Below are 24,864 nucleotides of genomic sequence, written 5' to 3' on the forward strand. Positions count from 1 at the left end.
TGTAACCCTCATCATCTTTTGTTAGGCCTGAGTTTGGCTAGAACCTCCCCTCTCACCCCTTTGCAAGAGCAGGGGACCTGCATTTTTTTTTTTGGGGGAACCTGCATTTTGAATTCTGATCACACTAAACTCCAACTGAAAACACCCACACATCCTCGCTTACATCATAGATGTATTTTTGTATGTACTTTACATGTGGATGGGCTTTAAGTTCCTGCAAAGCAGCATATTGGGTTTAAGGCTTAATATTAACTTGCCCAATTTGATATTTTTCAATGAAAGTAACTTCCCCATTGGAGCTAAAGCTCCAATAACTTTGGCCACCTGATGTGAAGAGCTGATTCATTGGAAAAAGACCCTGATGCTGGGAAAGATTGAGGGCAAGAGGAGAAGGGGGTGACAGAGGATGAGATGGTCAGATGCCTCATTGACTCAATGGACAGGAATTTGAGCAAACTCTGGGAGATGGTGATAGACAGGGAGGCCCGGCACGCTGCAGTCCATGGGGTCGCAGAGAGTTGGACACAATTTAGTGACTGAACAACAGACTTCCCCATTAGCCAGGGAGTGGTGAGCACGTTAAATCTTAGGTGAGATATTTAATATTTCTGTGCAGCTGTATTCTCATCTCTAGATTACAGTTAATAACAACGTAATTCATAGAGTTTGGGAAGGAAGAGAGTAAATGCCTCTCCCTCAGCAAACGTTCCATGTTGTTCTCATTACCTGGTGAGAACTCTTCTGCTCATGAACCCTTCTCTGCTGTCATTCTTGGCATCTTTTCCCCTCTTTGGACTTTCTTTCCTTATTTTTCTGCCTACTTTCCACCAGACCTTCCCTCAAGCCTGTCAGAGTTCATCAGTACAAAGTAGCAGCATTGCCTTTTGCTCCACTTTCATCTCCATTCTTCCAGTGTGGCCCAGGGAACCCATTCATTCCAGTCCCACAGAGAAGTGGTTTGCTTTATCTTTCCTCAGACTGAAAGAGTAAAGGCTGTCACACCTGGGGATGTGTTAGCAATTTGCAGACATACAATTCTTAGTTCAGGGAGACCAAATGGTAACAATTTATCTGACTTTGAGAACTTTTTGAAGGGTGACAGGATAGGGAGCTGAACACATTGTATTCTTAACTTTCTTTCTGAATTTGTTAACCTTATTTGCCTCTGAGTGGTGGCTCAGTGGCAAAAGAATCTGCCTTCAGTGCAGGAGAGGCAGGAGATGTGGGTTCGATCCCTGGGTTGAAAAGATCCCCTGGAGGAAGAAATGGCAACCCACTCCAGTATTCTTCCCTGGGAAATTCCATGGACAGGGGAGCGTGGCGGGCTGCAGTCCACGGGGTCACCAAGAGTCAGACACGACTGCAGTGACTGAGCACCCACGGCACACACACAGTTGGGTTTAGAAAACCTTCGTATTCAAGAATTTGAGCTCTTTTTAAATCAGAAGCCACCCAGAGATGTAACAATGGTCATATTGCTCTCTGGTAACAAGCATGAGAGAGGATTTGTAAGTTACCTCATGTTAGAGAAGACATCATTTTCCTTGATATGAATTAGCTTCCAAACCAGATCAATCTGTTTGGAAGCAGCTGTTCTTATTAAGAGTTTTGTAAATTCTTCAGATTTCTAGTTCAAATTGGGTCTTTTTAAAAATATGAGATCAGTTACAGGATATTTAGAAATCAGAATAGACTTTCATACACTGTAAATGTTGAATGATCGTGAGTAACTGCTTCCCTCCAGACTGCTGAGCTGAGAAGATAGAAGTCTGGTCAGATTTGCTTGTGATTCTGCCTTAATATTTTATGTTGAAGCCAGTGGGGTGACTTAAGAGGGATCTCACTCAGTCCCTGTGAGCCGAGGGCTGATTCTAGTGATTGCATTTCTGATCCTTCAGGTGGAAACAGTACATCAAGTTAAAAGTAATCAGTTTTCTTTTAATCTTACTCTTTTTCTCACATTGACGTATTTAAGACTGATACTGTTTTTTCTATGGTGTAGTGAATATTCTCGACTCTTCTCCAAACTCTGGATGTTATGTTTCTCTCCTTGATCACTCCTCTCTCTGTTCTCTGCCTTGAGGGTTGGTCGCCTGTGCTCACCGGACCCCATCGTTACCTACCGTCTCCATGGTAAACACTCTTCATCTTGCTCGAACCCTTCTTTCTCGTCTTAGGATCAATTCCACTTCAGCTGCCAGCAGGATAATTTTGCCTTGCTTTCATCTTTTGACACACTTAACCAAATTACATGTGAAACAGAGTTTAATTTTTTTTAATGTATTTTTAAATTGGAGTATAATTGCTTTACGATGTTGTGTTAGTTTCTGCTGCGAATCAGCTGTATGTATGCGTGTGTTCCCTCCCTCTTCAGCCTCCTTCCCACCGCCCCCTGCCCCACCCTACCCCCAGGCCATCACAGAGCACTGCGCAGAGCTCCCTGGGCTATCAGCAGTCTCCCAGCTGTGCACGGCGGTTACTAGCTGCTTGCAGCAGTCTCCCAGCTGCGCACGGCTGTCTCCCAGCTGCGTGCGGCGGTTACTAGCTGCGTACAGCAGTCTCCCAGCTACGCGCGGCGGTTACTAGTTGCGTACAGCAGTCTCCCAGCTGCGTACAGCAGTCTCCCAGCTACGCGCGGCGGTTACTAGCTGCGCGCAGCAGTCTCCCAGCTGCGTGCGGCGGTTACTAGCTGCGCATTTTACACGTGGCAGTGCTCATGTCAGTGCTGCTCTTAGTTTATCCCACCTTCTACTTCCCGTCTCTGTGTCCGCAAGTCTGTTTATACATCTGTGTCTCTGTTCCTGCCCTGCAAATAGATTCATTAGTACCATTTTTCTAGATTCCATATATATAAGTTAATATACAATGTTTGTTTTTCTGACTTCACTCTGTATGACAAAGTCTAGGTTCATCCACATCACTATAAATGACTACTTTCTTTATTCAGCAAGTTCTTTCCCATGGATCCCTATTTTTGCCGATAGCACCACTTCATTGGTTCAGTTCAGTCACTCAGTCGTGTCCGACTCTGTGCAACTCCATGGACTGCAGCACACCAGGCTTCCCTGTCCATCACCAACTCCTGGAGCTTACTCAAACTCATGTGTATCGAGTCGGTGATGCCATCCAACCATCTCATCCTCTGTTGTCCCCTTCTCCTCCTGCCCTCAATCTTTCCCAGCATCAGGATCTTTTCTAATGAGTCAGCTCTTCGAATCAGGTGGCCAAAGTATTGGAGTTTCAGCTTTAGTATCAGTCCTATAGGACTGATTTCCTTTAGGATTGACTGGTCTGATCTTGTAGTCTAAGAGACGCTCAAGAAAATTCTCCAACACCACAGTTCAAAATTATCAATTCTTTGGCGCTCAGCTTTCTTTATCCAGCGCTCACATCCATACATGACTACTGGAAAAGCCATAGCTTTGACTAGACAAACGTTTGTCAGCAAAGTAATATCTGCTTTTTAATATGCTGTCTAGTTTTGTCATAGTTTTTCTTCCAAGGAGCAAACATCTTTTAATTTCATGGCCATGGTCACCACCTACAGTGATTTTAGAGCCCAAGAAAGTAAAGTCTCTCACTGTTTCCATTGTTTCCCCATCTGTATCCCTTGAAATAGTGGGACTGGATGCCATGATCTTCATTTTTTCAATGTTGAGTTTTAAGCCAGCTTCTTCACCCTCCTCTTTCACTTTCACTGCTTTGTCCACAAAGGTCCGTCTGGTCAAGGCTATGGTTTTTCCAATAGTCATGTATGGATGTGAGAATTGGACTATAAACAAAGCTGAGCACCGAAGAACTGATGCTTTTGAACTGTGGTGTTGGAGAAGATGGAGAAGGCAATGGCACCCCACTCCAGTACTCTTGCCTGGAAAATCCCATGGACGGAGGAGCATGGAAGGCTGCAGTCCATGGGGTCGCTGAGGGTCAGACACGGCTGAGCGACTTCACTTTCATTTTTCACTTTCGTGCATTGGAGAAGGAAATGGCAACCTACTCCAGTGTTCTTGCCTGGAGAATCCCGGGGATGGGGGAGCCTGGTGAACTGCCATCTGTGGGGTCACACAGAGTTGGACACGACTGAAGTGACTTAGCAGCAGGTGGAGAAGACTCTTGAGAGTCCCTTGAACTGCAAGGAGATCCAACCAGTCCATCCTAAAGGAGATCAGTCCTGGGTGTTCACTGGAAGGACTGATGTTGAAGCAGAAACTCCAATACTTTGGCCACCTGATGTGAAGAGCTGACTCATTTGAAAAGACCCTGATATTGGGAAAGGTTGAAGGCAGGAGGAGAAGGGGACAACAGAGGATGAGACAGTTGGATGGCATCACCGACTCAATGGACATGAGTTTGGGTAAATTCTGGGAGTTGGTGATGGACAGGGAGGCCTAGTGTGCTGCAGTCCACGGGGTCGCAAAGAGTTGGACACAACTGAGCAACTGAACTGAACTTTCACTTTCATCAAGAGACTCTTTAATTCTTCTTCACTTTCTGCCATAAGGGTGGTGTCGTCTACATATCTGAAGTTACTGATATTTCTCCCAGCAATCTTGATTCCAGCTTTCACTTCATCCAGCCTGGCATTTCACATGATGTACTTTGCATATAAGTTAAATAAGCAAGGTGACAATATACAGCCTTGAGGTACTCCCTTCCCAATTTGGAACCAGTCTGTTGTTCTATGTCCAGTTCTAACTGTTGCTTCCTGACCTGCATACAGATTTCTCGAGAGGCAGGTAAGGTGGTCTGGTATTCCCATCTCTTTCAGAATTTTCCAGTTTGTTGTGATCCACAGAGTCAAAGTCTTTAGCATAGTCAATGAAGCAGAAGTAGATGTTTTTCTGGAACTCTCTTGCTTTTTCTATAATCCAGCAGATGTTTTCAATTTGATCTTTGGTTCCTCTGCCTTTTCTAAATCCAGCTTGAACATCTGGGAATTCTCCACTCATTGTTGAAGCCTGGCTTGGAGAATTTCAAGACACTATTTTGCTAGTGTCTGAGATGAGTGCAGTTGTGCGGTAGTGGGAGCATTCTTTGGCATTGCCTTTCTTTGGGATTGGAATGAAAAGTGACCTTTTCCAGTCCTGTGGCCCCTGCTGAGTTTTCCAGCTCCACTGGTTATCCAGACACAAGATTTGTGACTGTGTTTTCTAGTGTGCCTCCCAGATGCTGTCAGTTCGTCTTGGGCACCAGTCTCACTCTCTGGCCCTTACTTTTTCTTCTCACTGCTGCTCTTGCCTCCTCTCTGCGCTGTCTGCTACCATTGTACAGCCTCTCATAGGCTCACTCAGAACCTTAGTTCTCTAACTCAAGATACTTAGGCTCTCATTTCTGGTTTCAGGCCCCTAGCCTGTGCATCCCTTGAGGATGGGGCTCTAAGTCTGGTTCTGTCCAGAGTGCAGTCCTCCAGCATGTGCTAGCAAACCAACTGTTTGCAACTTGTTTTAAACAAAGAGATACATATAGTAATTGATACTTAATATCTTGGAAACATTCACCATTGCCACAATATTCACGTAGACCCACGTAAGCAGACGCACCTCGTAAAGGGAGCAGATTAGGTTGGGTGTTGGCGAACTCAACGTGGCGAGCCGCATGTGTGGTGCGCTGTGTCCTAGTGTGTGCCTGTCCTTTTGTGAGCGATCAGAGGTTTGGAAAATAGGTCCTTCCTCCTAGGTAACTAGAGGAGCACTACTCTCATTTATACAGCCTTAGTCTCTGTAGTGAAAAGGGGTTAGTCGCTCAGCTGTGTCCAAGTCTTTGCCACCCCATGGACTGTAGCCCACCAGGCTCCTCTGTCCATGGGATTCTCCAGGCAGGAAGACTGGAGGAGGTTGCCATGCCCTTCTGCAGGACATTTTCCAGACGCAGGGGTCGGACCTGGGCCTCCTGCACAGCAGGCAGACTCTTTGCCGTCTGAGCTGCCAGGGAAGCGTGTGTCCGTGAACCCGCAGTGTTGGCGCACAGCAGGCCCAGTGCTTGATAAATGGTGAGGACCTGCCCAGCTCGTGTCCGTGTTCTCACTCCTCTCACTCGGTGTGCGCTCCTGAGGGGCCCCTGCGCACACACGTGAACCTCAGCCCGAGAGTCTGAAGGCCATTCAGCTCCTCCTCATGGACTCCTTGCTTCTCCCATTTATGTCCAATGAACTCTGACTGCTCTTGGGGTTCAGATGAGATCCTTCCTCTCCCATAGCATCTTTTTTTGACCATTCTGTATGTTTTATACATCATTTATGACATTGGTCAGTCTTCCCTGGTAGCTCCATCAGTAAAGAATCTGCCTGCCAATGCAGGAGACACAGGAGACACGGGTTTGATCCCTGGGTGGGGAAGGTCCCCTGGAGAAAGAAATGACAACCCACTGCAGTATTTCTGCCTGGGAAATCCCATGGACAGAAGAGCCTGGTGGGCTACAGTCCATGGGGTCACGAAAGAGTTGGACATGACTTATCGACTAAACCACCACCATGACACTGATCACAGACTTGGATCCTCTTGGCTTCATATTTTAAAGCATGTGTGGTTTGAATTACCAAATCTGTCGGCATGCCCCTTATCTTATTCGTCTCTTACTGACACACAGCCTGGGGTCGTGGTTGTCCCGTCTCCGTGGCCCCTCTCATGTGCATAATACTGGCACATGCGTCCCCCTCATTGCTCAGCGCTGTGTGGGACAAGGAAGGTGTCAGCCCCAGTGTCCAGGTTAGAATGAGACTTCCTGGAGGCTTAGGTGATGGCTCAAGGTCATATGTGTAAAGTGTTCATCAGCAGACTGGAACTAGAACATTTTCTCACTGCGGACCTACACACAATAAATGCTCAATGAGTATTGATGAAATAAATAAGATGCCTCTGTTAACTGAGGAGATTATTAGAAAGGAGTTTTCACAACATTTTGCTTCTTTGAAAGCTCATCTGAAGTAGTCATATTATTATGTGAGCCTGAAACCTTTTGATATTTGCATCCTGATAAGACTTGACAATTTAAAGTGAATAGTGGCAATGACCTCCCTGTCATTGTAAATTTTATTTTGTCTCATTAAGTCAGCCGTGTATTTGTGTTGGTGTTAATACAGTGCAGGGTTGGGGGTGGGCTGAGATTAGTGCATCATGAAGGTGATTTAAAGCATAGACTCGGGAGAACACAGGACAGTTTTCAGTTCCTGTCGTCTCTTGTATCCAAAAGGAGATTTGGGTTTAGATGAAAGAACTGACTTATTGGAAAAGACCCTGATGCTGGGAAAGATTGAAGGCAGATGGAGAAGGGGACGACAGAGGATGAGATGGTTGGATGGCATCACTGACTCGATGGACATGAGTTTGAGTGAGCTCTGGGAGTTGGTGATGGACAGGGAGGCCTGTGTGTTGCAGTCCATGGGGTCACAAAGAGTTGGACACGACTGAGTGACTACACTAAAGTGGTTCTGTGTACATATTCTAGTAATCTAGTGAGCATTTGGAGATAGGCCAATCACTGAGTTGAAGCCAGTTTTTTAATCTTACAACCTGGAACAGAAAAGAGAAGGAGCAAAAAAAATAATTTTAAATCTCGGGGACATTTGAAGAAGCCACATGCTGTCCTTGTGGCTTGACAAATCCTAGCTCTTGCTGTCTTGTCCTTCATCCTTGTGTTCCAATGGCTTTATGATACTGCTATTAGAAGTTTAGTTCAGTTCTCTCATTTTATTTTTTTTAGATTTATTTTTTAAATTTAAAAAAATTAGTTACTCTCATTTTATTTTTTCCAAGGGCTGGAAACCACTGCAGAGAATACTTGACTTTTTTCTAAGTTCCTTCTCTCATATTAGTGCTCTTGTAACCAAGTGCATGATCTCAGCACTCTGTTGGCTTTGTAAGGAGAAGTAGGAGGTTCTGCTGTTTGTTTGTACAGGAGCTGGGCGTAGCCTAGCAAACTAGGACTGTAGAGTTCATCTGTTTTTCTCCACTTTGAAGCTAGATGTGTTTTTGCATTGATTCCTAGTCCCCTTACCACTAGCTTATCTCCCTGGCGCCTTGTCCATGGCAGCGTTAGTCCGTGAGCTCACCAGTGTTTATGACCCAGGCTCTGCCAGGTTTTCCTTGCGCCCTGAACGCGTTGGGCCCCATCGCGATCCTTTGTTCTGTGAGTTCACAGTGAGTCCTACATGCCAAATATCAGTATGTCCTGCGCTTTGCTTTTTCAAGCAGTATTTTAAAGATGGAGATGGTTTTGGTAATTAATCCTTGGTCTGGAACCAGCTATGGAAATTCAGATAGGCTCACACACATGTTTCTGGTGCATAGGTGGTCCCCATTCTTTTTTTTTTTTTTTTCCCCAAGCTCACCTGTTAGCTTGTCCTTTATGGCTGCTCATCTACCTGCTCACTTATCCCCTCTCCTTCCTTCAATACCCAGTGTAGCTGCGTGTGCTTAGCAGGGTTTCCTGGGTTTTGTTTCTTGTATTCTTTCAACCAGATTCTTAGAAATAAATGTTTAAATGATTTTCCCCCCTTGAAATGAATTAAGATAAAAATCAATATGCATGCTTCTCTTCCAGTCTATTAATGGTCTAAATTGCATTTCAGAATATAGTTTCAAAGTTAAGACCTCATGGAGTTGTAGCTGGAAGTAGCCAGGGGACCTAGCTAGTGAAGGGAGAGCAGACACCGAGAGTAGAGAGGTCAGGGAGCGTGGGCAGTGAGGCTCGAGGCCTTCCTGGTGCTCACATCAGGGGTGGCTTGTGTTGACAGCACTGCCTTTGACTGCAGTTTCTGTTTATGTCCTTTTCCTCTCAAGACTGAACGTAATTAGGAACCTAATAGCGGACGGAGTGGACTTTCTCCCTCACGTCACTCAGCTCGATCTGCGAGACAACAAGCTTGAGGGTCTGGATGCTGTGGTTTTCACCAACCTTGAAGTTTTACACTGTGAAAGGAATCAGCTGGTGACGTTAAACGCCTGTGGCTGCTTCCTCAAAGCTCTCTATGCCTCTTCTAACGGTACGTGACGGAGCCCACATCAGAGCTCCTTACTTGGTTCCCAGATTCATTCAGCGCACCATCTTCCTCCTGGCTTTGACTCTTCTTTCCTCGTTTAGTAAAATAGAGCCAACTTTTGCTAAGGTGGAAATCATGAAAGAGTGCTGTTTGGTATTTAAAGCAATCAAAAGGAAGGGCTTATAGTTCCTGACTTGTTTTTCTCATATTGTGACATTTAAATAAGTTATTCCCACTGGTGATTGGCTCTTCGGCTTGAAGAGCAGATGTGGGGGTGGGGGCGGGCGATGGGAAGTGAACTGTTTATTGGGCCACTTGTGAAGATAGTGAATCTGGAGAGTGAAAGTGGAAGGTAGATCTATTATGGATGCCATACAAGGCCTCAGATTTCCTGCTCCACCAACAGAGGACCTCACCGCAAGAGAAACCTACATTATATACCACAGGGCCATCCCAAACCAAGAGCGTTATTCATTTAATAAGGTTGCCTCCTTAGACTTCGGAGATCATGGCAGTTCTAAAAAAGAAAAGGTCATATGGGCACATGTTTGGTGGAGTGAAGATTTCTATCCCTTCCCGTCAGACAGCTGCATGGAGGCGAGTATTTACTGCTGCACGCTGAACAGACGTTTACCAAGCACTTGTCTTCTGTGTCGTGTAGCGCAGGAGTACTAAAGGAGAGGAGTTCTTTCTTTCCTTTTTCTTTTTTTGGTTTTAATGAATTTACTGTCATTTCAGTGGAGAAATAAACCAAACCTCAGATAACTGCAAGTCACCAAAGGGTTATAGGATTTGGCTAGTCTGGAGACATGAAATAGGTGTTGAAGAGGAAAGAATCTGAATGTGGTTCATTTGGTAGATGAGCAGAAGGGAATTCTGCTCTCATAGGTTCCTGCTGGGAAGTGTTAAGATGTACTTATGGGATGCATGGCTTGGAGTCAGATGGTGAAACTTTGAAGCTGATACAGTAAGCTGTAGAGATCCAGTGGAAATTTTTAGTGGAAGAGGCAAGTAATGAAAATGAAGCTGTAAGACTATTAACGTGAAAGCAGAGTCCAGAGCACCCAGATGGGACAAGAGTGGGGTAATCCACCTTTCCACCAATCCAGGTCATTGCAGTGGTTTCCTGTGAGTTAGTAGGGATTTGCAGTTGGGACTACAGATGTCGATGTAGGACGTCTGCTCAGAGGTGGTACCTGAAACGATGGAAGTAAGGTAACCAGAGAAGAGACCTGGTGCCAAAAGTAGACTTCCAGAACCATCACAGTTAGCTGGGGCCAGATTAGGAAGCCAAGAGAAGCTGAGCCTCTGAAACACTTGGTAAGTGTTTAGAGAAAGCAGAAGGGCATCTCGAGACTACTGCATCTGAGAAGCAGAGCCCTTGGTGTCACTTTGCATACAGTTTTGAGGAAGGCTTCCAGATTTCAGTAGAGGGAGTCCTTTCTGATCCTCAGGAGTGCTATTCCAGTGAATAGCACAGAGTGAAAAAGGCACAAGCCAGGACGCATTTGATTATATGCAAGGAACCCTGAATGTTTAAAAAAAGCAATGATATTCATACAGTTAATCTTCCAGATAAAATGTAGGCTGTATAAAAGAGGAGTGTCACAGCGAGTAGATGGGGAGAGGTAGGAAAGCAGAGTGAGTGATTTATTTCAGTGTCTGACTAAGACCTTGTGACTGAATTAGAAGGTCTGTGTACTTCCCTGTGGTTTAGAAACAAATGGATATATTGTGCTTCCCAGCCTAAACAAACAATGGAGAATGAAGCACAGGAATGATTCTACACATGAAAAGAGTCTCTGTGTCACTTGAATGGTGATGTGTTTGGTTTTGTTTTTTTCCTGCTTCCTAGAGCTTGTCCAGCTTGACGTTTGCCCAGTTCCGAATTATCTGTCCTACATGGATGTCTCAAGGTAAGAAGCCAATTCCTGGAGCACTCTAGGGTCTGTGTGAAAATTATCTAGATAATTCTGTCTAAACCTGAGCATAAGAACTTTTTATATAAAATAGGTAACTAATGAGAACCTCCTGTATAGCACAGGGAACTCTACTCAGCGCTCTGTGGTGACCTTCATAGGAAGGAAATCCAAAACAGAGGGGATACGTGTATACAAATAGCTGATTCACCTTGCTGCACAATGGAAAGACCCTGTAAAGCCCACAGCACGTTGTGGAACAGCTACAGCTGTGTGAGTCGCCCAGGTGCCTCCGACTCCTGCAGCCCCACGGACTGTAGCCCACCAGGCTCCTCTGTCATGGGGATTCTCCAGGGATGGCCATTCCCTTCTCCTGGGGATCTTCCTGACCCAGGGATCAGGTCTTCAGCTTTGCAGGCAGCTTCTTTACTGTCTGAGCCACCAGGGAAGCCCTGCTTCTATATCTTAAAACAACTATGCTCCAATAAAAATTAATTTTGAAAAAAGAATTTTTTCTATATCTTAAAGATAAACAATGCAAATTAATATCCAGTAGTGTTGAATACTTACCCTCCGAAAATGCGTGGGGCTGTCAGTCTGTGTAAGTTGCAGCACAGGAGTCGTAGTGTCACGTGGACACCGATGTGAACACCGGGTTTGCACTTGAAAGATGAGTCAGTTGAGGGTTGTATGGCTGGAAGGCCCAGTACTTCTGTAATTGTATCAGCTGTATTTTCATGTTTTTCCCTGAAATGATGTTAAGTTCATTAAAAATATATTTTGTGCTCTGTCTCTTTTATTTTCCCCCCCTTTTTGTACATATCTACTTACTGCTGCTCCTGCTGTTTAGTGGCTAAGTCATGCCCAACTCTGTGACCCCCATGGACTGTAGCCCACCAGGCTCTTCTCTCTGCCCGTGGGATTCCCCAGGCAAGAATACTGGAGTGGGTGGCCATTTCCTTCTCCAGGGATCTTCCCGCCCCGGGGCTTGAACCTGTGTCTCCTGCTTTGGCAGGCAGGTTCTTTACCACTGCGCCCCCAGGGAAGCCCCAACTCTCCTACTTGGAGCCCTTAAACAGTGGTGACTGGCACTGCCAGAGTGGGGTTTCCGCACAGCCTGCTCACTCTTCTTAGCTCACAAGTGCACAAGCTCACCTCCTCACCTTGTATGCAAATTCACTACTGCCGTGTGTCATATCTACTTGGGTTTCCACAAATATTGTAGTAGACTTTTTCCTGAAGGCCTGAAGCATGTATTGGAGCAAATTAGACTTTCATAATCTCCACACACTAAATTGAAACTCACTTTTAACGTAATTCCAAACATAATAATCCAAACTTTGCTGAATGACCACAGTACATAGGAGTATGTGGCCTCTCAGTGTGACAGGTAACTCATTTCAGTGCATAATCTGGTATAGCTGCTGTGTAATTTGCCAGATGCAGAATTTAGTCATAAAAGCACAAACCTAGGTATTTTAATAACATCCTCAATCATACTATGTAAGAACATGTCAGAATTTAGCTGATGTGGGAATGATTGCAATTACAGCTTTGAATTTATAAAATCCTTTATGCGTGATTCTTCATACACTTCCTAGTAAATTCATGTCAGTTTTCTGTTTAATGAACTTGTGAGTCTGACGCTACTCAAGTTCTTTTTATGTTATCAGCCTTGAGCAGTGTTATCTCCAGCGCTGAAACACGAGCGCAGGACTGGGGTCTGCACGTACGGGTGCATGGAAATGTCTTGCATAGATTTACTCTAGGGAATTAGCCGTAGAGTGAACCTAGTTTTCTTTTATTTAAAAGATGTAATTGCTAATTGGTTCCCATTGAAGCCCTCAAGTGAAACTGAATCGGAAACTTGTGTTGTGCTAGTCTCTGAATTCTGTCCTTAAATGCTGTTCACCTTTTTTTTTTTTTTTTTTAATAAGAAAAATTCTCATGTTCAGAGCCTGTTCTGTAACATGCTCTGCCTAATCCACCTCCCAAACTGTAGGACTTTTTCTCTTAGAAAACCCTCTGCGTCTGACCCCTCACATAGCTCTGGGTATTTCGCCCTCCTCTCTGTGAGTATGTTTTCCAAAGGAACTGAGCTCTTACTCGTTATGGTGTTTACTAGGTTCTTAGAGTGCCTCAGGGTCAAAGTTCCTGGCTCTTTTATCACTTAGAGTAGTTTTGTTATTTAGTGTTTGCTTATGCTGAAGGGTACTTTCACTTGCCTACCTTAATGAGATGTTTTAGAGGTAGACGCGCGCGGCCGCGTGTGTGTGTGTGTGTGTGAGAAAGAGAGAGTGTGCGCTTAGTCACTCAGTCGTGTCCGACTCTGCAACCCCATGGACTGTGGTCTGCCAGGCTCCTCCATTCATGGAGTTCTCCAGGCGAGAACCCTGGAGTGGGCTGCCACGCCCTCCTCGACTGCTACACAATAAAGTAATTCAGTGTGTCAGTCGGTAGACCTTCAAAGCCAGAGCAATATGTACCTATACAAACACTAAACGAAAAATAATGCCTTGTTTTCTATATTTTAATTGAGAAGTTGATATAATAGCAAAAAATTTTATTCTACTAAAATCCTTGTTCCAAGCCTCATACTTTTCACAGACTTGTTCATCTGTTTTTAAAGAATGTTTACATACTGTTTTAGATTTTTTTGTGCCTAGTCATTTCACATATTTTAAAAAGAAGATAAAAAGCTAACCATCCATGACTAAGGAGACATTCAAATGCAGTAATAGATTTATCAAAAAAGTGGTCAATCATTTAACAGTTAACATTACCATTGGTTTAGTTTCTTGTTCCAGGACTCGTGGCTGCTGTCCAGTGCGTAAGTGGCTGTTTCGGCCACTGAGCCTGAGTCTCAGGGTCGGTGTGCGTTTTCATCGCCACCGTTGCTGTTTCCACATCGCTGAGCCCGAGTCTCAGGGTCGGTGTGCGTTTTCATCGCCACCGTTGCTGTTTCCACGTCGCTGAGCCCGAGTCTCAGGGTCGGTGTGCGTTTTCATCGCCACCGTTGCTGTTTCCACGTCGCTGAGCCCGAGTCTCAGGGTCGGTGTGCGTTTTCATCGCCACCGTTGCTGTTTCCACGTCGCTGAGCCCGAGTCTCAGGGTCGGCGTGCGTTTTCATCGCCACCGTTTCTTGCCTTGTCGGTGGCAGTGGTCTCAGGGTGCCTTCTGAGGCCCTGGGGAAACTTCATATAAACGGTAAAAATGCAGATTGGAAAACAAAGCTATTATGCCATTTGACTCTTTAACTGCAGGTGTGTAAATATGTGTTTATTGGTTTTCCAATGGAAGACATCTTCTCCCTAAACTTACATGGGTTTATAGACATTTTGGGACAATAACTCTGGAAACCAGACTTTTTTAGACTTTGGAGATAATACAAATGACGTTACTGTGTTCTTGCCTGCTTTTTCTTCATTTCTTATTCCTTATCACATCCTGCTTCAGGTTAAAGTGACTGCACATATCTTCTTGATTTATATTCACTGTAATTGAGTATTTCCTTTGAAGTTTTATTTGTTGTATGTAATTATTTTGACTTGTGAACCATGTTTTGAGCCACATTCCAACCAAAGAAGAAACTGTATATTCTTACATTTAGGAACTGTTTAGAAAACGTACCTGAGTGGGTCTGTGAAAGCCGAAAGCTAGAAGTTTTGGATATTGGCCATAATCAAATATGTGAACTTCCTGCACGGTGAGTATTAAGCACAGATTAAGTTAGAGAATCTCAAATAAGATGAACAATGGAAAAAATTGCTGGTTCAGTGTTTAATTTGTTGTTATGAACCCCTGAAAGAGTTTCCTTTCAAACCTTATTTCGCATCTCTTACCTCTCGTGGGACCGTTAAGGAGTAGTATTTCGTCATGTAGTGACAGGTTGACTGAAGCTTTGACTGCTAGCCAGACGTGGCAAAGCTGTGTGGAGGCTGACGCTCGGTGGGGCTTCTCAAATAAGCCAAAGAAATGTCCAGAGACTCCGCAGATGATACGGCTGGTTCACCTCGGTAATCTTAATCCTTTCTCAAATAAGCCAAAGAAATGTCCAGAGACTGCGCAGATGATACGGCTGGTTCACCTCGGTAATCTTAGTCCTTTAAGAATCTTTACTTTCTGTCTGTTGTCTCAACGTGTCTGTCTTCTCATAGAAGAAATCTGAGAAGAATTTAATTTAAAAACTAAATTTCCATTTTTAATTCCTGGAAAGCTGTTACTTTTACTTTGTTTCTCAGCCTTATATTATACCTGGAAGTTGAGTCCATTTGAAAATGCTGAGTTTTATGCTCAGTGAGCTTAGGTGAACCAGCGCAGAGCCCGTCACCATTATCAAAAGGACTTTGGATGGCAGTGTGTGTGTGTGTGTGTGTGTGTGTGTGTGTGTGGGACGTGGAGAGAGAGACCCTTTTAGAAGATAGCAAAAATGACAAAAGGTGACTACTGACGAGGAAAAGTAATTTGTTAAAAACAAGTCTTTTCCTGTTGTCTTTCCATCTGCTTCTCTCTGCCCCCCTCTGGCCTCCCTGATTGAGACGCGCAGCCTGTTGGGGTTTGAGGCCCCTATGTCACCGCAGACTGTGACAAACATGTAAATACACCAGCAGTCATGTGGATACAGGATAACTGATCTCTTACCCAGTTTGCCTGACTTAATTAATCTTTGATTTGCTCTGCACTAGTACAGGATTTGGGGGATCTAAACAAATGCTTATTCAAAGCAAATCCAGATGCTCTATTGCTGTAAACTGTAAGCAGCGTGTGCTTTTGTGTGTGTTTAACACAGGGGACAGTAACAGTACATATTGCTTGCTCATTTAATAGTGGTGTTTAGTTGCAAACTTTGTATCAGCCCTGTCGTTGATCTAATATCCAGGCCAAGACCGCGATTCATTAGAAACTGACTGCATTCAAGCTTTGTTTGTCTAAGTGATGTGTGTGAAAGGGTTTGACAAAACAGAGATTAATGTTTAGAACCAGAGATGGATTGAAAAGAAAAGAAGCTATTGACTCTTCATCCAAAAGAATCAAACAGATTCTGCCATTAGCATGCACATTTATTCTGTAGTCGACAAATCTATTTTCTTACATGGAAAATGAAGAGAAAGATTGTGTTACCTTCCTTCAGCTATCCTTCTATTTAAGGGTAAAGTGTGTATGTATATGTGTGTCTGTGTGTGTGAGAGAGACAGATAACCCTGTCCTCTGTGGACCAAATCCAGAGTTGCCGGTAGAGTGAGCGTCCCAGAGGCCGGCCCTGCGGCAACTCCGAAGACCATCCTGGACGCCTTGTCTTGTCCTCCAGCCTCTAAACCTGCAGAGGCAGGCGTGTCCTTAATGGTGGCCCCCGGTGTCACCAAATGACAGGTTGGTAGCATCTTTGTGAGCAAAGATTCTCATTTTGATAAAGTGAATAAAGTTATGGCTGTAAATTAGAGTGACTGTAAGAACGTTTGAGTGAGTGAGGTCAAGATGATGGAAAGCAGGAGGCAGCTGAGGAAGTCTCGTTCTTCGACGTCGGTGTGAGTGAGCTCTCGCTTCAAGTGACCCGACGTGAATCACAGCCTCGCTTCCCCAAGTCCCCAGGCTTCTGTGTTTAATGCAGGACGCGCTTTATTCTCTACAACTGTTGCTATCTCGAGTGATCATAAAGCAGATTTCGCTTTGATGAACACAAACTCATCATTTATTGCAGTTTTGATAACCCATTGAAGAAACTGTCACGCTTCCCAACAGCTCGTTTAAGGCTCAGAAGAAAATGCTGCAGTGAGCCCTTCTGTTCTCTTTAGAAGGGAGTCTGCTTTGGTCCAGGATGAAATCAATGAGAAAATAAAAGTAATCAGATTCAAGGAAGTAAAGAAAGGAACGAATAATTACTGTGAAATGCAGCTGAGGAAAATGTAGCGTTTTTTCAGTGGGCATTGGTAAAAGTTTATTTGGACAAAAGCACCCTCATTGAATGTTGGTCCTGTAGGTGAAAATTGCTCAGCTGTGTTTCTTCAGAGTCTTTTGTGGGCAGAAGCGGCCTGTGCTCTGGGCGGCCCTGGGCGCAGACCTTGAGTGGGAGCGGGTGGCCTCCCAGTCTCCTCGTGAGGCTGACAAGATGAGGCCGCTGCCTTCAGCGTCTTCGTGAAGCTCATTTTTCCTTTTCACAGAGTAGAGCTGCTTTGTTAAATAGTCCTTTTCATAGTTTTTCCCACCCTCTTTTTTTTTGAAGTATGGAAAGCATTGAAATATGAACAGCTCAAACTTTGAGCTTATCTTAAAATGAATTTGCAATTGCTCTGGCGCATTTAGGTTTCTTGGCGAGGTGATTTTCAGTCTTCTCCTGCTGTGTTCGTTTTTAAGCCTTCACCCCAGGTGAGCCCTCAGTAAGCCGCCTTCTCTCTCTGCCCCTGTTCACACAGCCTGTTTTGCAACAGTAGTCTCCGGAAACTGCTGGCAGGACACAACCGGATGGCCAGGCTTCCTGAGAGTCTGGAAAGGACCTCCGTGGAGGTCTTGGATGTGCAACACAACCAGCTCCTGGAGCTGCCGCCCAGCCTCCTGATGAAGGCCGACAGGTAAAGCCGCGGGTTTGCTCTGCTTGTTCACTGACTTGTGAAATGCCTCTTTGTTAGCAGGCTTGTCTCAGCTGTGTTAGTCACTCAGTCATGTCCAACGCTTTGCGACCCCATGAACTGCAGCCCACCAGGCTCCTCTATCCGTGGAATTTTCTAGGCAAGAATACTGGAGTGGGTTGCCATTGCCTTCTCCAGGGGATCTTCCTGGGTCGAACCTGGGTCTCCTGCATTGCAGGCAGATTCTTTAGCATCTGAGCCACCAGGGAAGCCCAGCCTTGTCTTAGGTGATCTCAGGCCATCTCAAGTGAAATTTGTGACTATCTGAGGCTTCCCTGGTGGCTCAGACGGAAAAGAATCCACCTGCAAGGCAGGAGACCCTGTTTTGATCCCTGGGTTGGGAAGATCCCCTGGATAAGGGAATGGCTATCCACTCCTTATGACTATCTGTCTGCATTTGTGAAGAAAATGGTATTGCCAGCCACTTCCCTCACCATTTTGTGGAGATAGAGGCAGGAATATCTTAGAGAATCTTCCTTAATTTTGATTCCTTAAGTACGGTGATCCGTGCGTAAACAAGGCTGTGCTGGGGGCGGGGTGTGATAGCAGGATGAGAAGTTTGCCCCCTGGTCAAAACCCTGCAGGTCACTCGCACTTAAAGGAATCATCTCAGGAGTCTCCCTTCTTGTCTCCACATATTTAGGACTTTGGGCAACAGAGATATTTTCCAGAGTTTTTACTTTCTCTTTTTTTTAAATTGTTCTCATCTTTACCACAGTTTCCCCTCACATTTGAACTATTTTCTTTTTGGACCGAGTTTTTCTAAATTACTTGTTCACTAAGTATTAAAAGACGTTGTTTTGATCCGAGGAGGAAGTTAGTTTAAACATTAAGTGAAAACTCTTTTCTGTGAGGAGTTACCACGGGCAGAACTCTCTTTCAGGAAAGCTGTAAGTAGCTGTGCATGTTAAATTACTTTGGAACATCTTGTTTGCTTCAGAGCCCTTATGCATGAAACCGAAACGCCCCACAGCCTGGTGGCCTGAACTGTGCTGGTCTCTGCGGATATTTGTTTTAGTGAGTGGCCATAACTTCAGCAACAAGATGAAGGATCTGACTTTTACTATGCCTCATGATAAAGACAAAAGTTAAATTTAGTTTTGTGCTTCCCTAAGAGAAAGACATCATGATGGATCTTTTTGCTTTAAAAAATATTTCAGGATGTGTGGTTTTTTTGCTTTGATTTTGTGGGTGAAATAGCAATTGAAGAACTCTGGCTCTCCTGAACTGAATTAGATAACGGTCCCCAAGCCCCCAGGGCTCACCCTGCCATCGTACTTATCACACACACACTATGTTTAATTTCTTGCTTGCTTGTCTAGCCCCACTCACAGATTACAAATGCTTAGGTCGTTTCCGTCACTTATTGTTTGATCACTGAGTTCTGTCCGATTCTCTGTGACCCCATGGACTGTAGCTCACCAGGCTCCTCTGTCCATGGGATTTCCCAGCAAGAATACTAGAGTGGGTTCCCATTTCCTTCTCCAGAGAATCTTCCCAGACCAGGGTTCAAACCCGTGTCTCCTGCATGGGCAGGTGGGTTCTTTCCCACTGAGCCCCCAGGGAAGCCCTTCCCTGTCTTGACTGTTGTTAAATAGTGCTGCTGTGAGCTGGGATGTGTGTATCTTTTTGAACTAGAGTTTTCTGCAAATGTATGCCCAGAAGCTGGACTGCATGGTCACTCTGTCTTTAGTTTTCAGGGAACCTCCATTCTGTGCCCAGAAGCTGGACTGCATGGTCACTCTGTCTCTAGTTTTTTAGGGAACTTCCATTCTATGCCCAGAAGCTGGACTGCATGGTCACTCTGTCTCTAGTTTTTAGGGAACCTCCATTCTGCTCCATAGTGGCTGCCCTGGTTCATGTTCCCACCAGCGGTGTAGGAGCCTTTTTAAGATGTTCAGTAAATATTTGTTTAATGAAAGAGAGAAAATTTAAAGAATTTTAAATACTACCCTTGATCTTGGATTTGCATTTTTTTTATTGATCCTCTTTTTTAAAAGAAATCTTTTTATCCAGATGTGACTTCTGATAATAAATGTGTACAGCTCTTAAGCATACTGCTCTGTGAGCTTTTATGTACATTTATACCCCACAACCATCACCCTGATCGAAACAGAGAACATTTCCTTTATTCTTTTCCTTCTGTTTTCCTCACTGAAAAATTTATTCTCTGTACTTAATGTAGGTTACAATGAATTCCTACTGAAACAGTTATTGAGAAATAATGCTATTGTGAGGAAACGGGATTGCTCCTTTGTAATGGCTGGTGCTGTGTCATTGCCCTGACAAAGAGAACAGCATTTCAAGATCCTTTAAAGAATTGTTCTTGCTTTTGCATTCATATGAAAAGACAGCGCACAGCCTAGCAGGAGCTCTAGTCTTGTTTTCTTATTGTTATGAATATAGGATGCGGTTTCTTCCCCTGCGGAGAATTCTGTGTCCTGTTGTAACCTTGTTTTCTTTCCTGAGGCTAGCTAGGCAAAATCTGGGCGCAGTTCTGTAATGGGAGTCTACTTGTTCTCTTGGGGGATCTACGCTGAATTGGTAGAAAAAAAAATAAGTAGATGCATTTGGGTTTTAGGAGTCTTTGAGATAAAACTGAACTCTGGGTCTTGTAAGGTCGTGGCTCGCAGAGAAGGTAAATAGAGCTGGAACTGTCCAGTAGATAGTAATCACTCTTGTTCATTTCTGAGGATTTAATTCTAAAGGGACACTTGTATACGCGTTGCATTCTGAGGCGTCGGTAAGCAGTCTCTGAGTCTCCCAGGTTCCAGGTGCATCTGACGGCATGTGTCTGAGGGTGTGCGTACAGTGGTCCAGGAGACGCTGCGTCCGTGTTCAGATGTGTCACATGAGGAGCTTGTTCAGATGAGGCCGTCCTGCGACCCCTGGGGTCGGGAACTGCTGCACTGACTGTTGCCTCGTGGCCCTCCGCCAGTCCCCCATGTTACCTAGGCTGTACAGTCCCAAATGGACAGGGCTGCCTGTATGAGCTGGAATATTTCTAGTCACACAGTGTGAAAACCTCAGGACCCGAGTTGAGCCTCTGAAGGAGGACCCTTCTACCCAGGGAGGCAGAGGAAGCCGAGCCTGCAAGTGAGAACTAAAGGCGTTTGGGCAGAAACGCCCTTGGCCGAATGCACAGGCCTGTCCAGGGCCAGCTTTGTTTTGAAAAGCAGGGCTGTCTTGGGGGACGTAGGCAGCCTCCGCGGGTCTTGAGAGGACGGCAGGCCGTGTTCAATGCGGCTCTGGCCCCGGAGTGCTCTGGAGTAACGGGCCGAGGCGACTGGGAAGGGCAGGCGTCCTGCTTCTCTCCTGTGAGAGAAAAGCAAGCGACCCACAGGGGCTGAAGTGAGAAGCGTTCCAGAAGGCACGCTGCCCTCGTTTTTCAAGAATGCAAGAGCTGCATCTCTGGTTTGAGTCTCTGGGGCAGACTGGGTTATGAAAAGGGTGGGTGAAGTCGATGAAGTCTTTTTTGAACGACGTTCTTGTATTTTCTCTGGGGCAGACTGGGTTATGAAAAGGGTGGGTGAAGTCGATGAGGTCTTTTTTGAACGACGTTCTTGTATTTTCTCTGGGGCAGACTGGGTTATGAAAAGGGTGGGTGAAGTCGATGAGGTCTTCTTTGAACGACGTTCTTGTATTTTCTCTGGGGCAGACTGGGTTATGAAAAGGGTGGGTGAAGTCGATGAGGTCTTTTTTGAATGACGTTCTTGTATTATCTCACTCGTTGGAAGACAAGAAAAACAGAACTTTTAAAAATTGAAATATGGTTGACTTATAATATTATATTAGCTTAAGGTGTACAACGGCATAGTGATTCAGTTGATGTTTATAGGTGACGTGCTATACGAAGTTATGATAAAAATACTGATTTTATTCCCTCTGTTGTACCATACTATTTACTGCCTCTTAAAGGGTTAGTACTTTTTTCTACTTATCCCATTTCCAAAACCTAAGTAATTGAGGTTTTATCTACCTACTTTAAGAGTTTTTAATTGAGATTAAGATTTTACGTTGAGGCATAATTTACATTCAAGAAAATGTAGGGATAGAGTATATTTGGCTTGATTAGTCTGAGGGGAAGGAATAAACTACTACCGACATTGTTGGGAGTAGGTCAACCTAAAGACATGAAGCTTAAAATATTAAAAGAGGGCTTTTTAGGAGACAGTCGTCACAAGCCCCTTCAGGTGGTTTCAGCTGTGATTTGATTTAATTTACTTGGTTCAGGATGGCCGGTGTCTTACTGACCTTGTCGGTTTATGTCACCGGTTTGGGTGCTGCAGGAAATTGAAAAATGACTAATCCTCAAGGTACTTACAGCCTAATGCCAAGTTTAAAATAGCTGCACAATAAACTAATAAAACATGGGGTTAGAGGGAAAAGAAGAATGTAAATGATAGGGTTGGTTTTCATTTAGGCTCCTGGTATGCAGAGCAGCTTTCTGTTGTATAATACAGAGCTTTGTATTTGGCAGATGGCTCCAGGCAGCGATGAAACTGCTTCAGTTCTCCTTCTATTCAGTTTGCTTCATAGTACAAATCTTTAAAAATATATGTAGATACTCACTTTTTCTTTCTTTCTTTTTTTCTGGTAATAAATTATTGTTACCAGTTCTGTGGTTATGTAACTGAGGAAAAGGCCTGAATATATAAGTCTTCGTGTCAGACTTTATTTTTTGGGGCTCCAAAATCACTGCAGATGGTGACTGCAGCCATGAAATTAAAAGACGCTTACTCCTTGGAAGGAAAGTTATGACCAACCTAGACAGCATATGAAAAAACAGAGACATTACTTTGCCAACAAAGGTCCGTCTAGTCAAGGCTATGGTTTTTCCAGTGGTCATGTATGGATGTGAGAGTTGGACTGTGAAGAAAGCTGAGTGCCGAAGAATTGATGCTTTTGAACTGTGGTGTTGGAGAAGACTCTTGAGAGTCCCTTGGACTGCAAGGAGATGCAACCAGTCCATTCTGAAGGAGATCAGCCCTGGGATTTCTTTGGAAGGACTGATGCTAAAGCTGAAACTCCAGTATTTTGGCCACCTCATGTGAAGAGTTGACTCATTGGAAAAGACTCTGATGCTGGGAGGGATTGGGGGCAGGAGGAGAAGGGGACGACAGAGGATGAGATGGCTAGATGGCATCACTGACTCGATGGACGTGAGTCTGAGTGAACTCCGAGAGTTGGTGATGGACAGGGAGGCCTGGCATGCTGCGATTCATGGGGTCGCAAAGAGTCGGACACGACTGAGCAACTGAACTGAACTGAACTGAAGTTAGAAATGGTTTAGTTTGTTCTCTAAATAGAACTTGTGCTTGGAAGCTTCATGAGAGGTCAGAAAAACATGTGTTATTGGAGAGAGCAAAAGGTTGAACTCTCTTTCTAGGGAGATTTCTTTAGATCTGAACCTGGCTGCTAAAATGCAGTATCATGGTTTTAATTGCATAATGTTGTCTGTGAGATATTACAGCTTTGGGATGGTGTCTTTTGATCTTCTTGACCTGGTAGCAGTTAACTGGAGAAGAGAGAGGAATCTAAATTAGACGACTTGTAGTGATATCCTCGGCTTCCTCTGAGAACTTCAGGCCAGTTTTCCCCCATACTTTTGTTTTTTGGCTGTGCTGGGTCTCCGCTGCTGCTGGGGCTCTTCCCTGGTTTGGGGGGCAGAGGCTGCTCTTGGCTGCGGTGCACGGCTTCTCGGTGCTGTGGGTCCCCCGTTGCAGAGCACGGGTCTAGAGCACGCCAGCTCAGTGGTTGTGCTTCCAGAGCACCTTCAGACCACTTGTATTAAAATTCTTATGACGTGAATCAGCAATTTAAGTTTATGAGTTTACTCTCCATGTTTTTCTTTGAATGTTGTGTCTTTTGACTGGCAGCTCAATAACTATGGACAGATGTGAAGTATGTTGGACCATATTTGCCAATCAGTGGACTGTGATTTTGTATCTTGTGATCAAGACAGGACTTGGTTCTGTGAGGGAAACTGGCAAGTATTCTAATCTGGATCTTAACTGGCCTAGTCCTCCCATCTTACTGAAGTTGAGAATTTTCTTGATGGAAACCCCCAAAAGAGTTTCAGATAATCAGTGTCCTTCAGCAGATGGACAGGAGTGGTGTGATGTCCCTGTGGGTCACCGGGGTGGGTGGGTGAGGTGCCGCTGTCCTGCTGCTGCTCCTGAGAGCTTGGCGGTGGCTGATTCCTGGGCCATTTTGCGTTTGCACTCTTACGTCATGGCCAGAGAACTGCTTCTGATGAGATAAGTCTAATTAACAAAGCCACAAGGGGCCCTTTATAGGAGAGTTATAGATTCCTGTTATAAGTGGAGATTAGGGTCTGTTTTTTCCCCCTGGTTGGAGCAAAATAAGGTATTTTCAGGGGATGGGAAGGAGGAGAGAGTGTATATGTACAAATGAAGTACATGGTAATTATTAAAATATCCCCAGAATATTAGTCACATTACAGACCATAAGTTTTAGTGACTCAGACAGAATGGGTGTAAATATCAAAGGGACTAAAAGGGAATAGAAGATGTGGGAAAGCGTGATCAATTGACCATGACAACTGGTGCCTTTTGGCAAAGATAGAAAATTTCTGACATTTTGAAGAGCTAGATTGCCTGTATTATTTTTCCTAAGGGAAGAGAGCTATCTTGTGAAGTTCTGATGTTTTGATAGCCATAGTGAAATAAAATAGTGTTTCTCAAAGGGTGTTCAGGATCCCCTAGATTACCTACTAAACATGCATTTTTCTGGCCATTTTCTCATTTCTACTGACTCAACTTGGCCAGTCACCAGAATTCTTAATTCTGTATAGATTTTTGAAGCCTGTGTGCTGTGCTTAGTTATTCAGTCATGTCCAACTCTTTGCGACCCAATGGACCACTGTAGCCCCCCAGATTCCTCTGTCCAAGGGGATTCTCCAGGCAAGAATACTAGAGTGGATTGCCATGCCCTCCTCCATTGAAACCTTACCCTGACCTAATTAATAAGAATATCTGGGAGGTAAAGTTGAGAATCACAGACCTTCCGGAATGAGAACATCACTTTTGTGTGTTTTTGCTAGAAGTGCATTACATTATTCTAATGATAATAAAACATCAAACAAATCTAAATTGAGAGACATTCCACAAAATGTACTTTTTTAAAGTGTCAAGGTCATTTGAAACAAATTACACTGATTAGAGGAGACGCATGAGGCACGGTAAGGAAATGGAATGTGCAGTCCTCAGTTGGATTCTGGAGCAGAGCGGGGACGTGTGTGGGGTGACTGGCCGAGTCAGGAGAAGGGCTGAGATTAGCTTACGGCGTTGCCTCGGTGTTGGTTCTTAATATAATTACACTC

The 24,864-nt window shown here is 44.5% G+C and overlaps 1 protein-coding gene across 3 annotated transcripts in view; it reads left to right on the forward strand.

Annotated features, from left to right (window-relative positions):
• Positions 1–24,864, forward strand: part of PHLPP1 (PH domain and leucine rich repeat protein phosphatase 1) — a 230,366-nt gene that overhangs the window by 161,199 nt on the left and 44,303 nt on the right. For 2 of the 3 annotated variants that reach the window (XM_070362033.1, XM_005910191.2), the window contains exons 7-10: positions 8,778–8,980; positions 10,833–10,893; positions 14,507–14,602; positions 17,307–17,462. In XM_070362033.1, coding sequence (XP_070218134.1) covers positions 8,778–8,980; positions 10,833–10,893; positions 14,507–14,602; positions 17,307–17,462 — 516 coding nt within the window. The remainder of the gene's footprint in view (positions 1–8,777; positions 8,981–10,832; positions 10,894–14,506; positions 14,603–17,306; positions 17,463–24,864) is intronic. The other variant, XM_070362032.1, reaches the window with a different exon arrangement.

This window comes from Bos mutus, chromosome 24, assembly GCF_027580195.1.
Source record: "Bos mutus isolate GX-2022 chromosome 24, NWIPB_WYAK_1.1, whole genome shotgun sequence".
Classification (NCBI taxonomy): Eukaryota; Metazoa; Chordata; class Mammalia; order Artiodactyla; family Bovidae; genus Bos; species Bos mutus.